The 16385-nt window shown below is 39.1% G+C and overlaps 1 protein-coding gene across 1 annotated transcript in view; it reads right to left on the minus strand.

Annotated features, from left to right (window-relative positions):
* Nucleotides 1-5236: 5236 nt before the first annotated feature.
* slitrk6 (SLIT and NTRK-like family, member 6) overlaps nucleotides 5237-16385 on the minus strand; it is a 35640-nt gene continuing 24491 nt past the window's right edge. The window contains exon 2 of the mRNA XM_056463237.1: nucleotides 5237-9001. Within this exon, the coding sequence (XP_056319212.1) occupies nucleotides 6512-8980 (2469 nt within the window). The 5' untranslated portion in view covers nucleotides 8981-9001 and the 3' untranslated portion in view covers nucleotides 5237-6511. The remainder of the gene's footprint in view (nucleotides 9002-16385) is intronic.

The raw sequence follows: 16385 nt of genomic DNA on the forward strand, positions 1-16385 counted from the left end.
CTGTAAATACACACAAACGCTTCCAGTATTCCAGTATCGTGACAGCTCCAGTATTTTATGTATGAAACTTTAAATACATCCATTTCCCGCTAACATTTGAGCGCCATTGAGCGCGTTCTTACAGCGCTGATTTGCCATTGTGTTGATGTGCGTAACAGAAATGACTGTGATTGGCCATGAAGGTCATCAGTTCACCGAACTCATCGCTGTTTACTGCATGTAATCACAGATACAGGGACACTGGAGAGTTTAAAAACCAGTGATTCATCAGCAGATCACTCGTATGTCAGCTTATAGACAAACCAGCTGATCGACATGACTTGGAAACACTCTAGTGTCCCTGTAACTGTCTTTACACTCAGTAAACAGCGGTGAGTTCGGTGAACTGATGACCTTCACAGCCAATCACAGTCATTTCTGTTGAGCATGTAAACACAATGGCAATTCAGCACTGTTTAAGAACGTGCTCAACAGCGCTCAAATGTTAGCAGGAAATGGACGTTTTTAAAAATTTTGTATTGATTTGTATCAAATTCCGGTATCCTGACAACACTAGAGTGTATGTAATTTTCCTCATCATGTAAAAGCTTTATAATACTTTTTTTTTTTTTTTGCTATAAATACACACAAACGCTTTCCAGTATTCCAGTATCGCGGCAGCTCCAGTATGTACAGCATTCAGCATTTGAAGTGGTTCAAACCTTTCATTAAACTTGTATAAAACTGTTGAACAGCACCCATTCTTTTCTTTGAACAATTTTTTAATCCATTTCAAATGTTAACCACTGTATATATATATATATATATATATATATATATATATATATATATATATATATATATATATATATATATATATTAGGGTTGTCACGATACTGGAATTCGGTACCAATTGATACTGAGATTTTAAAAACATCCATTTCCCGCTAACATTTGAGCGCCATTGAGCTCGTTCTTAAACAGCGCTGATTTGCCATTGTGTTGATATGCTCAACAGAAATTACTGTGATTGGCTGTGAAGGTCATCAGTTCACCGAACTCACCGCTGTTTACTGAGTGTAATCACAGATACAGGGACACTGGACAGTTTAAAAACCCGTGATTCATCAGTGGATCACTCGTATGTCAGCTTATAGACAAACCAACTGATCGATATGACTTGGAAACACTCCAGTGTCCCTGTAACTGTGGTTACACTCAGTAAACAGCGGTGAGTTTGGCGAACTGATGACCTTCACAGCCAATCACAGTCATTTCTGTTAAACATGTAAACACAATGGCAAATCAGTGCTGTTTAAGAACGTGCTGAACAACGCTCAAATGTTAGTATTGATTTGTATCGAATTCCAGCATCGTGACAACACTAGAGTGTGTACAATTATCTTCATGATGTTAAAGCTTTGTAATACCTTTTTTTTTTTGCTATAAATACACACAAATGCTTTCCAGTATTCCAGTATCTCGACAGCTCCAGTATGTTCAGCATTCAGCATTTGAAGTGGTTCAAACCTTTCATTAAACGTGTCTAAAACTATTGAACAACACCCATTCTTGTCTTAGGGCAAGTATAATAAAACTTGTAGGCCAAAAAAGACATTTAAAGCCCCTGAGAGTAAAACCAAAAAAGTGAAATCCCTGCAAAGCTATGACAAACCTTGCTGTCCTCAGCAGAGCAACACTGTCCCGTAGAATATCATCAACATAAATGACCTGTATCGGTTCCCATCCATTTTTACACATCGTCTACTGAGGATATAGTTGCTGTTATGTGAGGTTAGTTCAGGATAAAAAATCAGGTATGTGCACTGAAGCGCAGAGGACTCTCAGCCTAAAACTTGTATTTAGAGGGCATAATAAAGAATAGATGGTAGATGCCGGCTCTCTGTGTCTAGTCTGCTTTAACCTTGCATACTAAGAAACTGCAGGCGAATCAATCAAGTGTAAGTGGCGGTACGCAATACTCATTTCCAGCAATGCGAAAGAGCTGCCTTTGTTTGTCTGGAAGCTGGAAGTATTCACTCCACAATAATTTGCATACTTGAAAATAAAGAAAACCTTTAGTGAAAGCGAACACTGCTTTGCACTTTACTTGAAGTTACAATGAGTGACTTGTCAAAAGTCATCGGCCGGCCCTTTGTGCAACTTGTTTTTCTGTGTTTTTTTAATGCTCTTAGCCTTTCCTGTCCAGGTGGCTTCCTTTTCTCAAGGGGAGGCGGAAATTACTCAGGTTGATGTGAATGATTCTAGCTGATGGTTAATGGAAAATATTGGAAAGCCACTTATGTGAGGAGAAGGGGTAGATGAAAGTGTGGAGTGGATGAAAAGAAGCTGAGGAGCAATTGAATGTTGCACGCTGCTTGCATGCTCAATAAAAAAAGCCTCTTTTGAGAATCCAGGGTCTGGCAGAGGCTAGTTTTGCAATAGCACGCTGTCAAGTTCACAAACTCACTGTTGACATGACTTTTGTAGGATGTTTGGATGTGATTTAGTGTTTCAGTGCTATTATGGATGAAATGATATTCCTGCTACTTTTGAAATCTCACATTTTCACAACTTTAAAACATGTTTTGCACATTGAAAGTTAGCTTTATGACCCAAAACAAACTACTTCACAAGCCAAAGTGTGTATCGACGATATATCAGAGGTTGACAACTGGTTTTGCTTCAGTGCAATCCATATTTGGCGGTATTTTATGTCATTATGCACATATTTGATGAGGACGGGGACAAATCTATTCATCGTGTCGTCTTTCTACTGTAATTTGACCAACTTCTACCAAGTGACATTCTTTTTTCGCCAAATACTGTAGTATTTTAGAATTGGATTCAACATCTTTTAAAAATGTGAAAAACCTATGTTTGAAACAGGGCCGACCCTGTACATTTGGAGGCACTAAGCAGAATAATTTTGGGTCCTTACCTTGCTCTAAATAGTTGCAAACCAGCCCATGATGATGATTTATTGCTTTTAATAAATACAATAAATGAAACGGAAAGGTAAAGCCTGATTTACTCTATTGAAAAACTGTCTGAATGATTTGGACATTTTAAAACAGCACTGTTTTTGGCAACTAGCAGATTCAAAAATGAAGCATTAAACAATCATTAATAAAGGGACCAGGGATTCCAAGTTATTGTATAACGATGTTTTGTTCTGTAGACTATGGAAATAAAATATAGTTTAAAAGGGCTAATAATTTTGACCTTAAAATACTTTTAAAAAAATTAAAAACTGTTTTTATTCTAGCCGAAATCAAACAAATAAGACTTTCTGCAGAAGAAAAAATATTATCAGACATAATGTAAAAATTTCCTTGCTCTGTTAAGTGAAGTTTCATAAACTAATTTCGAGAGGAGCACGTGATATGATTGAGCACGTCTGGCCACTCATCTGTAATCAGTAATAATCCAATCAGAGTGATCCTAGTCTACTATAAATGGATCATTTTCTCCGTACTGTTTCTATCTTCGTTTGGAAGAATCCCCCCTTCCACCCCTTCTCCCCCTTTTCCCCCCTTTTCTAAAGGGGGAGCTCTCGAGACCTACCTGATCTCGGATCTCCTGATATGCTTATCGACCGGGCGGGAGCCCTGGGCTCAAATATCTCCGAGCTCAGGGTTCTCTCCCGGGACAGCATGCCAAACCTGCTTTATACGCCAAGCATATCTATGTGGGAACTCTTGAAACATCATTTGGGAAATATTTAAAAATAAAAAAAATAATAATAATTCAAAGGGGGGCTAATAATTCTGACTTCAACTGTATATAAATTTCAAAAGCAAAAACCCTGCAATAAAACAACAGTGAACCATATTTAGCCAAAAGTAAAAATGCATTACTTAGTAATATAATATACATTAAACTCATTAAAAACTCCAATAAAAACAAAACTGCTTTATACAATGCAAGTATTGATCCATAAAAAATAAAATCAATGAGCAAATCATATAAAGTAGGCCTAAATATGGAGAAATTTTTTTTTTGGCTGATATAAAGAAAAAAAAAAACATGAGAAAAAGGGAAGCAACAAATATTGGGTTAATGTCAGTATCCAAACACAAACACAATTTATTATTCCCTTCAGTTTCCTTCTCTGCTCCTTACATTGAGGTTTTTTTAATAAGAATTATTATCTTAGATCTCTGAGATGTGGTGTCCAGAGCTTATAATAAGCAATGATTAATTAAATTAGGACATAACTTTTATAAACATGTCTCAGGAAAAATTATGACCAGTGTGCGAAATTTGCCAGTGAAAGACACTTCAGTACTATTGCATTTCAGTAAAATGCATTTTAGACTAAGTAAAAAAAAACTGGGTCTGTAAAACCCAGATAAAATATTTAATACAAGCAGACGACGTTTATTAATCTGTGATTATCTATTTTCAATAAATGTGCACCTAGATTATCTTTAACATCATCATTAGCACTTAAAAGCGATGCTAAAAAATTATTTTGTGCTTGTCTCTTCTCATTGTAATTTTTCCTCTCGTTTTTTCTGCGCCTGAATAATAACGTTGAATTCGTTTTGCAGTCCAATTCAGTTTCGCAGTCCAATTTCCAAAATAAATTAGGTGGATATGGGGGCAGGGAATGAAGCAAAGGCCATGACTGTGTCTGTGCATGGATTCGCGTTATTGTGCTGATCGGTCGGTTTTCCAGGGTACCTTGAAAGAAGAAACTCGGACCACGGGAACACAGAACGCATATGAGAAATGAGATGCTGCGTGCTTTCTGTTGATCACATGACCTTCACATGAAAACAATTTCAACTTTAATAAAATAGATATTTTTTTCTGTGAAAATGTAAAAAAGGCTTGGACAACTAGCAGGTTGTGGGGGTTACCTAGTGGTGGCAGTGCCCTAAGCAGCCACACAGTTCGCTTATAGGGAGGGCCGGCTCTGTTTGGAAATGTGGTCTATGAGAGATTTATGCCAGCAAATATTAATAATAAATTCTCCGTCTTGTCATGTGTATCAACATAAACTTAAAACAAGGACAAATTATTTATAACCAAATGCTAAATAATATGCTTTAACATCTCTTTTAAAACTTGGAAAACAATTTATTTAGCAATTTCACGATTTAATGGTTAGCTTCATTTAGTATTTGCATCTGATATGCTGCGTTAGAGTACATCAACACCAGTCGAGAAAGAATTTTGCATTAATTCTCATACTTTCTCCCCCTTATTTATTTGCACCATGTGCTATTTGTGTTACTGGACATAATATTGCAGTACATCCAATTTATTATATATATTTTTATTATTATTTTGTTATTTACAGCTTAATTGGTACCACATTAAAGGCACACAAACATATAAATGTAAAATTATGTACAAATATACAGAATAAATAACTCTCATCCACACTTGTACAAAATAAAGCTATGGTGCTCTTCCATACAGTAAAACATTTCAAGGCTTAACACAATAGTCTGTGTGCATATTTTCTCTATACATATACATATATAGATATAGAAACTCTTTTCTTCTCCAGCCAGTTAATGAAGATAAAACACCCTGCATAATTGTCATGCTGAAAGAAAATGGTTGGATATGATGTGTCGAAAGGAAATTCAAACAACACTATTATACAAACCAGAAGCTACACTACTCAGTTTTCCAATGGGAAACGAAAAATGGCATAGACTGTGTGCGGACCCACAACGTGATTGTCATCAACCACTTTCAAATGGTATTTTAAGTAGTGCAATTCTTTTCTTTTCATTTTCTCCAAGAAAAACGCCCAGCAGAGTTTTTGTCCATATCAGAAACAGTGGAGGTAATGAGCAAGCGGGTCTGTATAACATAATTTGTGAACAAACTCTCCAGGCGTGTTGAGAATTCCAGGTGAGACGGCAATTTCAGACACGATAAATGAGCCCACTCATAAAGTCTGACCTTAGGGTCAAAACAATAGCCGCTTGGCAAGCTTCTTGCTGTTGATGGCGCCTTATTTATTAATAAATGCAATTTTCCAGCATCTTCAGATCCAAGTACCCCCATTATTTAATATTTAATGCACGAAAACTGTGTTGGGCATGTTTAATTCAAAGCTTAGCAAATCAGGGAATGTTTTAACTAACCATAAATGTTCTGTCTGACAGAAAAAAAATGAAAGAAAACATGTTTTCTTCCCTTGCTACAGAGATTAAAGATCTGCCACGTACATTAGAGATACACAGATAGAAATGTGAAGTGAATCTATGCTAGTCTCCCTACTGTGTAGTAAACATAAAGAGAATGCATTAACCACAACGCACAACAGATATTCTGCTATCAAAGCCAATCATGTCCAAAGACGTAACTCTGCGGCGCTTTCTGCGTGAAATGTCTGATAGCATGCTAGCGCCGAAGGTCCACCTGAAAAATAGACATTGTGTCCACATCAAATGATTGCATCGTGAGAATCGCCTCTACTCTGGAGTTGTTGTATTATATCTCTCTATAACCCAGAATAATCTCTCAAGGCACTTGGAGTATCAAAGTATACAGTGTACTTATCTCAGTTGAAAGTCGTTTGATGCTCTAAGACTTCTAAATAGTCTGGTTCGGCATGTAAGTTGGCTTTGAGTTCAAAGTACTCGTTTTTAGTCTGTTCCACCATAACTTTCCGAGGCCTCGTATAAACGAGAGTCTCCATGAGCTTCAGCTCTTTATGATGGTTAGGGACTTGCATGTCCACAGCTGGTTGTAGCTGTGATATGTTTTTCCTGAGGTATTCGGTGAGGCTGAGCTGTTGGAGTTCCCTATCCCTTTCTAAGATGCTCTTGTACAAGGAACTGGTATCTCCCAAACCCACAAACTCAGCGGGATAGTCGGAAACGGCCCTGAACTTCATGTTGGGCAGGGATTCATTGTCCTTGTCAAGAAGACTGTGGCAGAAATGCTTTGCTTTCTCACTATCATAGTCGCCTAGCTCATATTCTTTGTGCTGAGAGCAGTAACTAGGGTTTCGGCAGACCTGAACTATGGGGCTACGAGACGGTTCATCATACATGACAGGTCCTTGACGTTCAGTTACGTGGTGGGTGGTCTTCTGGCCGTACATGCTGTAATGCAGGTGGATGGGACTACTCTCGCGAGGTTGCTCTTCAGCCTGTTTCTTCTTGGCTTGTCTCCGCCGTCGGTGTAGCACAAACACAACTATCCCAGCAGCACAGAAAATGACGGTCAGGAAAAGGATGAGAAGGCAAAGGATAAGCACTGAAAGTGGCACTTCTTTCAGAGACCCGAAGAAGCTGCTGGTGCCACCTTGCGGAGCAGGCGTGACTAAAATACCATCCTCTGTGTGTTCGCCTATGGACTTGTAAGTGACTAATCCAGGACAGAGTATGTCATGTTTCAGGTTTCTAACATCAGCAGCGGACAGTTTTTGAGGAGTGCGGCATAAGATAGTTCCCACCACAGTGTCCCTGGTAAGTCTTTCCACCCACTGTTTGAGGCTGACCAAATCACAAGTGCAGTCCCAGGGATTGTCCTCAAGATAAATTTGCTCTAGAAAACTGAGCTGCTCCAAGGCATTACTCACCGGTAAGTGCATAAAGACATTATTCCTTAGGTTTAACTTCACCAAGGGCACATTGCGGAATATTTGCGCAGGGAGTGTGTTGAGCAGATTGTTGTTTAGGAACAGGAGCCTTAGATTTGTCAAAGGGTTTAACGATCCTGCCTCAATCTCTTTAATGACATTATACTCCAAGTACAAATATTCCAGGTTGTGAAGACCAAGAAACATAGTTGCAGAGATTTTCTCTATCCTGTTTCCATTCAGGTACAGCTTTTTCAGATTGCTCAAGCTCAAGAAGGTTTCATTGTCAATGTAGTCGATCTGGTTGTTGGCCAAACTGAGCAATTCCAAAGTGTCGTATGTCACAAAGTCATACTTGTAAAGTCGTTGTATCATATTTCCAGACAAAACCAGATTGGTTGGGCTTTGTTCGAGAATGCCTATATCCGATATCCTTTGAATGCCTCGGTCATCACAGTGCATTAAAACACCTGCACTTGGGTAACAAGAGCACACTGATGCACAGACTGTCCCGGGGCCGTTTGCAGGTGTGGGTCTCTTTGCGTCATCTTTGGCATTCGGTATCTGGAAAACCTTGGTGGATGGAGTGACAACCATGTCTAGAGACTTTGACGGCTCTTCGAGGTTGATGTCAGCATGGGAGGGGCAAAGCGAATCCCTTTTGACCCTGGCCAAAGAGGTGCCCTTGAGATTTTCAGGCTTGTTGCAGACCACTTCGCCGATAGACGACTGCGCTCGCATGTTCTCAATCCACACCTTCAAATGCAAGATTTCACAATTGCACACCCAATCGTTATCCTCCAACAGGAGCTCCATGATACGGCCGATATGCTCCAGGAAACCTACGTATGGCAGTGTCTGCAGCTTATTCCCACGCAGATCCAAATGAGTCAGAGGCACAAAGCGGAAAATGTTGCTCGGAAGGAAGTCGATGGAGTTGTCATTGAGGATCAGAACTTTAAGACGGATGAGCTTGCTGAAAGCCCCAGGCTCGACCACCCGGATGAAGTTGGTGTCAGCCTGAAGGTACTCCAAATTTACCAAACCCTGAAATGTGTCCTCCTTCAACATGACCAGGAAATTGCTGTTTATGTGCAGCTTTTTCAGGGATCCCAGTGCACTAAACACACCAGGTTCAAGCTCCTGTATGCTGTTCGCACCGAGATGTAATGTAATGGCATTCTTGAAAACCTCCACGTCCTCTGCAAGTAACTCCACCAAGTCATTTTTGTATAAATTTAGATGAAAAGGTACATCTGATGGTACTTTTACATCCGAGATTCTGCTTATGTTTCTCTCCTCACAGTTCACGTACAGTACTCCATCTTTCTCTTCACAGGTGCACAAAGATTTGCAAGCTCCGCCGTATGACACCTTGGGCTCAGTATCTCCAAAACTAGCACCAGCAAAGAAGGAGCAAACGAAAACAATCCTGGCCAGCATTTTTATATTTCTTCTGTGTATCTGCAAAGAGAACACAGGGGAGAGAAGGAAAGGTAATTACTGGGTGCAGTAAGCAGAAAAAACTTATATAATAACTATAAACAGAACACACTGAATTGTGTGAATTATTGCACGAATGCTCACAATGCTGAGTTTAATGAAATAATCAGGGTACGGGTTGGAAAAAAATCACTAATCTGTGCCTAAATACAGATATTAAGAAGTATTAAAACCTATTAAAAGAGAGTTAGAGGTGTATTGCATTGTATTATTGCGTATAAGCAGTGAGTGGAACACTCACTCAAAGCTCTTTATAACTCTAAAATAGTCCTAAATGAACAATTTGATTGCGTCACTGATAATGATGGTAACAGTGATAATTATATCACATTAAATACTTAGGGAAATAATTAAGTATCTGAAATTACTGGGGTAATTATATTCTAATCAAGAAACAGACTCATATGCTTCATAATTTGTAGATCAAGCAACTGAACAAAAAGATTTCACCGTTTTTTGCTCAACAAAAGCAAAGAATCTGTATGCAAGCATAGCCTACATTTCACCATGACAGACTGAATGCTGCACAATTTACTTTTCATCAGTCCCCAGCAGCAGACACCCTCCGAGACTTCCTCTGCATAATTAACTGGTTTCCCTGCCCTTGTTACCTCTAACATCTGGATGACTGTGCTTTATAGTGTTCTATAATCCTCTCATTAGTCCAACTATTATACCTCAGGATTAATTTTAAAGAAAAGGAACTGTGTTGTTTATAATACACAGCTCAGAGATTTCAGTGTGGGCATTCTCATAAAATTAGGACGATCCAGATTAATGGTATACTGTGGATCTATACTATAATAATCAATAATCACCTCTGTTTTTATTGTGAGGCCAAGAACCTGTTCAGCTGCACCCCAAAATTGCAATGGAATCTAAAGTGTGATGCATTACTTGTCTGATTTGTAAATGACTGCCCTTGTGAGTCAGTTGTTGTGAGTGAATCAATACAATGATTCTTTTAGTAGTTCATTGTATGGAATAAATGAATCTTATGCAAGGGTTATTTTTAATAAATCAACAGTGTAGTACTGATACATTCAAGAATCTGTAATGGTAAATTTGATTGATTTGATTTGATTTGATTTGATTTGATTTGATTTGATTTGATTTGATTTGATTTGATTTGATTTGATTTGATTTGATTTGATTTGAGTTGGTTGGTTGGTTGGTTGGTTGGTTGGTTGGTTGGTTGATTGGTTGGTTGGTTGATTGATTGATTGACCAATTGCGATATAATGTACAGTGCTGAGAATTTTTAGAACACTTGGTATAATTACGGTAGGTTTTAGTAGTTTTTGTTTTGAATTTCCCATCACAATACCCATAAAATAAATTATTCATTCATTCATTCATTCATTCATTCATTCAATCCATTTCTTTTTGGCTTAGTCCCTTTATTAATCAGGGGTCGCCACAGCGGAATGAACCACCAACTTATCCAGCATATGTTTTACGCAGTGAATGCCCTTCCAGCTGCAATCCAACACTGGGAAACACCCATACACACCCATTCTCACAAACATACACTACAGGACAATTTAGCTTACCCAATTCACCTATACCACATGTCTTTGGACTGTGGGGGAAACCCATGCGAACATGGGAAGAACATGCAAACTCCACACAGAAATGCCAACTGGCTTGATCTAGCGACTTTCTTGCTGTGAGGCTATTGTGCCACCAACTGTGCCACCGTGACGCCTAAAATAAAGTAGTGGTGTAACAGATCGCAAATCTGACAGTTCGGATCACATTTTGGTTTTTCAGTCACGGATTGGGCGGATCTAATGCCACCTGTTGGTTAAATAATGTAATTGCTGCCTACAACTTTATTTTTTGATTATCAAGTTAAATGCATATAATGGTGATTTTAAGCTTTACCATGAACATCAGTGATTATATCTCAACTATAAACTGTTCTCCCAGTACTTCTGTGTTATTTGACTGTTTGTAAACCAAAGACTCAATCTCTTTCTTGATTTTTGCGTTTTTCAAACACAAAATGCAGCAATTTGAAGGATTAATAAACATATGTAAACCCCCTAAAATATTTTATGTTGTGTAGGTGTTAAGATCCCAATCTTATTGATAAATCATGCAGCTTAAACTGAATGCATTAATGCAGGCTAAACAAGTAGCGACAGAAAACACCTTTAATAACCTAAGAAACCCACCACATCCCGAATAACCTACCACAACTTCTTCCATCATCTTTACATTTTACAGAAAAGCCTAAATGCTTTCATACATGTAGTTTGAATGATGCGTGAGGTGATCTCTCTGTGAACGGTACAAATGTAGTATAGTAAAAAAAATATGTATTAATCCGCTTGTCGTATGTGTTCCAAACCATGGGTAGGGATCCATACGAATCACCCCTAATATAAAGTCATCATTACGCTCTATAAACCACAGAATAAAGCAATCATGAGGAGATTTGGGTCAGTTTCCTAACAAGAAAAAAAAATCTAGGTCTATTTCACTGTCAATGTCACACAACCACATTCCTTCACAGAAGTCAAAGTAAAGCCTTTGGTTTCAGTTACTGAAGGTATTAAATAACATTAGTGTTGAAGTTCTCAGGAAATGTATTGACACTTTGCATTAGAGATGCAAACCACATATTAAAGTCAAACCTGAAAAAAACCAAGTACAACTAGTTTCATATAATATGTGTTGCACTCAGTGTTCCACCATCTTCGATGAGACATTTTTTTCAGGAACACCATGAAATGAAATCATGTTTTGGCAATCAAATTCATGTTAAGGCAAAAAGTCAATATTTTCAAGTCTGTTAGAAATAATTTTGTACTCCACTGTAATTTGCAGCATGTCATGATGAACAATGCGATCCTGGATTAACATCTATGTAATCTATACCTATTCCCTACTCCTAAAGCCAATCATAACTGTTGCCAAAATCAGAGGAGAATAATAGTTGGATAACAATCATGTAGAAGTGCATAAACCTAACTGTAAACTTAAAATGAACTGTAAACATATTCTTAATTCTGATTGGCTGATTGGAATGTTGTTTCAGGATCAACATAGATGCAGAAACCTTTCCTACTTGGGGAAATCAGGTTGGTGGTAATTTGCATCAACAAAATATGACATTTTCCTAAGATTAAGATACATGATGGTTCAGTTTACAGCACATAAAAAAAATAAAACTGAATTATTAAAAATTCATCATAAAAACACACATTTTAGAGTTGTTTTAAATTAGGCTGTTATCTGTTGTGAGTTATTTTGTTATGCGTTTTTTTTTTCAACAATTTTATGCAAATTTTAGGGAACCAGAATGACTTCAAAGGGCTTTGTAGAGAGATAGTTAAATTCATATCATGCTTCATATCACGTGTGTGTTGTTTTGCATCTTCAAATGGAATTCAGCAGAATTCTGATGCAAATCTCATCACATGCCTCTACAATGTATTGTTCTGTTTTGTTTTCTTATAGATTTGCCATGTTACTGGTATGGTGGGTCAGTGGTTAGTACTGTCGCCTCACAGCAAGAAGGTCACTGGTTTTAGTCCTGGCTGAGCCAGTTGGCATTTCTGTTTGGAGTTTGCATGTTCTCCCCGTGTTTGTGTGGGTTTTCTCCGGATGCTCCGGTTTCCCCCAGTCCAGACATGCGCTATAGGTGAATTGGGTAAACAACTTGACCATAGTGTAGGCCTGCACGATATTGGAAAAATCTAGCATTGCAATGTATTTTTATTTTGCAATATATATTGTGGGCGTCACAGTGGCGCATTGGGTTGCATGATCGCCTCACAGCAAGAAGGTCACTGGTTCAAGCCCCGTCTGTGTGGAGTTTGCATGTTCTCCCTGTATTCCTCCGGGTGCTCAGGTTTCCCCCACAGTCCAAACACATGCACTATAGGTGAATTGAATAAGCTAAATTGGCTGTAGCATATGTGTGTGAATGCAAGAGTGCATAGGTGTTTCCCAGTGTTGGGTTGCAGCTGCGTAAAACATATGCTGATAAGTTGCCGGTTAATTCCGCTGTGAAATTCCAAATTTTTCCAAGATGGCGCCGATGACAATGGCCGCCTCTGTGTCGTGCTCTGCAGTAGTGTTTGTGTTTTTGTTAGTTTGTCCTGTCTCGAGTCACATTCCTACAATTAGTTTCACCAGAGACGAATTGTTGGACATTCGGGCACATACACCACCAAATATTTTTCCATACCTGGATTTATCTGATGTTCTGTTGGACATTGTAGTCGGTGGAACCGCAGTGCTACTCAAACGCTTTCAAGCGCGCAGATGAGGAAAGCGTGTAGGCGCGCTTGTGAAACTCAGACAGCGCGGATTTCGGACCGCGTTGCCTAGCGTCCATCTGGCAAATCTCAGCTCTCTACCCAACAAAATAGACGAACTCATTCTGCTCTCTCAGACAAACAGGGATTTTCTGCATTCAGCTGCTCTGTGTTTCACAGAAACCTGGCTGAACAACACCATACCGGACAACGCGCTTCAACGAATGAATGAATATATATTGCGATGTGAATACAATTTGACCATATGACTTCATATCTCCATTTGGAAAGAATTTTATCCTGTTAGATTGATTGGGATGATTCTGCAGTGGGAGTGCCATAAAATCTAATACACAATCTATAAAGTTTGGGGGGGTCCCCTGACATATTTTTTGTTGTTGTCTGTGCTATTTGCAGTGTGTTTCTGTTAGTGGTGTAACAAATCATAAATCTCACGGTACGGATCACACTACGGCTTTTGAGTCATGAATCTGACCATTTTTCGAATCAGCAAGAAAAGGAGATGACAAATGTCATTTGCTTTCCATTAATACAAAAATATTACTGCAAAAATCATTGGTTTTAACAAACAGAACTTAGAACCTGTAATTGTAATAAATAATCAAGAAAGAAAGGGAACATGTTCAATATGAAAAATGATCTTTGCTACTGTTGCTGATGCTAAATATGCTAAATATAGAAATCGAAACATCTTGTACAACAGATCATAATTAATGGTCATTTGTTGACTTTTTGTCTAGTATAGGCTACTATAGCATAAAACAGTTGTGTTGTTTAAATATGATATTGCATTAATTTGCATACATGTTTTATAAGCTGTTAAATGAAAGCCTTGACTACACAAACACTGCTGTCACCTCAACGGAAACCCCGCCTCTACTTTCATTTGATTGGAGAATGAAAAAGGCGCGACTGACGTAACATGCTTTTACCGCTCAGGGTTGACTTTTATTTCAATTGCCAGCCCAGTGGTCAACAGCAAGCACGCGAGGCGCGCAGGGCGCATAAGCAGCGCCTAAAACACTCGCGCCTGTTATTAAACCCTTCAAAAGATGCACCTCTCAACGCAAAAAGCATGTTCGCTGTGATCGGCCACTCATGCAGCCAAACTTTAAAATATATCAAATAATATTTTTAAGTCATTTAACGGTTCCTGGAGGGCCGCAGCCCTGCACAGTTTAGTTCCAACCCTAATTAAACACACCTGTTCAAACGAATTGATTTCTTCAGGCTTGTTTGAAACCTACAGGTAAGTGTGTTGAAGCAGGGTTGGAACTAAACTGTGCAGGACTGTGGCCCTCCAGGAACTGACAACTGTAGTTTAACTGATATCATTAATCAGTTACAAGCGCACCCTTTCGGATAACGCTTAATCGGTTATTTTGAGGTTAATTGCTTTGCATGTTCAATCGATGGGCTACGCAGTGGCGCAGTATGTAGTGCTGTCGCCTCACAACAAGAAGGTTGCTGGTTCAAGCCTCGGCTGGGTCACACTTCAACACACTTACCTGTAGGTTTCAAACAAGCCTGAAGAAATCAATTTGTTTGATCAGGTGTGTTTAATTAGGGTTGGAACTAAACTGTGCAGGGCTGCGGCCCTCCAGGAACTGTTAAATGATTCAAAAATATTATTTGATGTATTTTAAAGTTTGGCTGCATAAGTGGCTGATCACAGCAAACGTGCTTTTTGCGTTGAGAGGTGCATCTTTTGAAGGGTTTAATAACAGGCGCGAGTGTTTTAGGCGCTGCTTATGCGCCCTGTGCGCCTCGCGTGCTTGCTGTTGACCACTGGGTGCTGGCAATTGAAATAAAAGTCAACCCTGAGCGGTAAAAGCATGTTACGTCAGTCGTGTTTTTTTCATTCTCCAATCAAATGAAAGCAGAGGCGGGGTTTCTGTTGAGGTGACAGCAGTGTTTGTGTTGCTGGGTCAGTGTTGCTGGGTCAGTTGGCGTTTCTGTGTGGAGTTTGCATGTTCTCCCTGCGTTCGCGTGGGTTTCCTCCGGGTGCTCCGGTTTCAGGTGAATTGGGTAGGCTAAATTGTCCATAGTGAATAAGTGTGTGTGTGTTTCCCAGTGATGGGTGGTGGCTGGAAGGGCATCCGCTGCATAAAACATAATGCTGGATAAGTTGGCGGTTCATTCTGCTGTGGTGACCCCAGATTAATAAAGGGACTAAGCCGAAAATGAATGAATGAATGATTGTTCAATCAACTTATTTTTTTTTATTAACTAATATCTAATCACTTAATTCCTCCATGTAGTCCTAACACAAATCAATTGTGTGGAACCCATACTTATTTACAGTGCATATAAATCAAAAGATATCTCATCTAAATCTTCCAGGACTGCCTGATCCGGTCTTTATTGAGCATTGATATTACAACTTCACATTCTTTATTCCCTGTCAACAATTGTTTCACTTCATGAGACGCATCCAGTTGATATTTAAATGAAAAATAAATCCCCAGAGCTACAAAAAGCGCAAACAGTTCCTCGTGCATTTCCAGCGAAGCCAAATAACCCCATGCTATTCTTCAGAGTAATGTCATTTAAAGCGACATAACACAGTTCCATGCAAATGAAACGTGAAACGCCCTAGAGTCCCCCGTAAAATCTGCGAAGAATGAGAGACTTCCCAATTGTATTGACATGAAAATCAAACATTGAGTGGTCCGGCGTGCCAAATGACACGGCAGGCTTGACAGCTTTGAGCAAACACAGCATGCAAAGACAACAAAGACGCTTTTTTCTGTCTCTCTCTTGAGAATGCAGGTACAACGGCGGCAGAAGAAGGTGGGGGAATAAATAAAATTAGATTAAAAGATTACAAAAAAACTCGGTGGAGAAAATGAATGCCTGCACGTCACGCTAGATGACAGGACAAAGACGGGGGGAAAAAATACGGTCCCGTTCCTATTTTTAGCAAGCAGTGTGTGGCTGACAGTGAAGAGAGAATTTGTGGTCCATTAGGAGCCAGTGATGCCTATGCATTGTGCTCTCATGCATTTTAGCAGGGCCTAATATCCATCTACTTAACTATCTATCTGTATACA

The sequence above is a fragment of the Danio aesculapii genome, chromosome 1, assembly GCF_903798145.1.
Source record: "Danio aesculapii chromosome 1, fDanAes4.1, whole genome shotgun sequence".
NCBI classification, from domain to species: domain Eukaryota; kingdom Metazoa; phylum Chordata; class Actinopteri; order Cypriniformes; family Danionidae; genus Danio; species Danio aesculapii.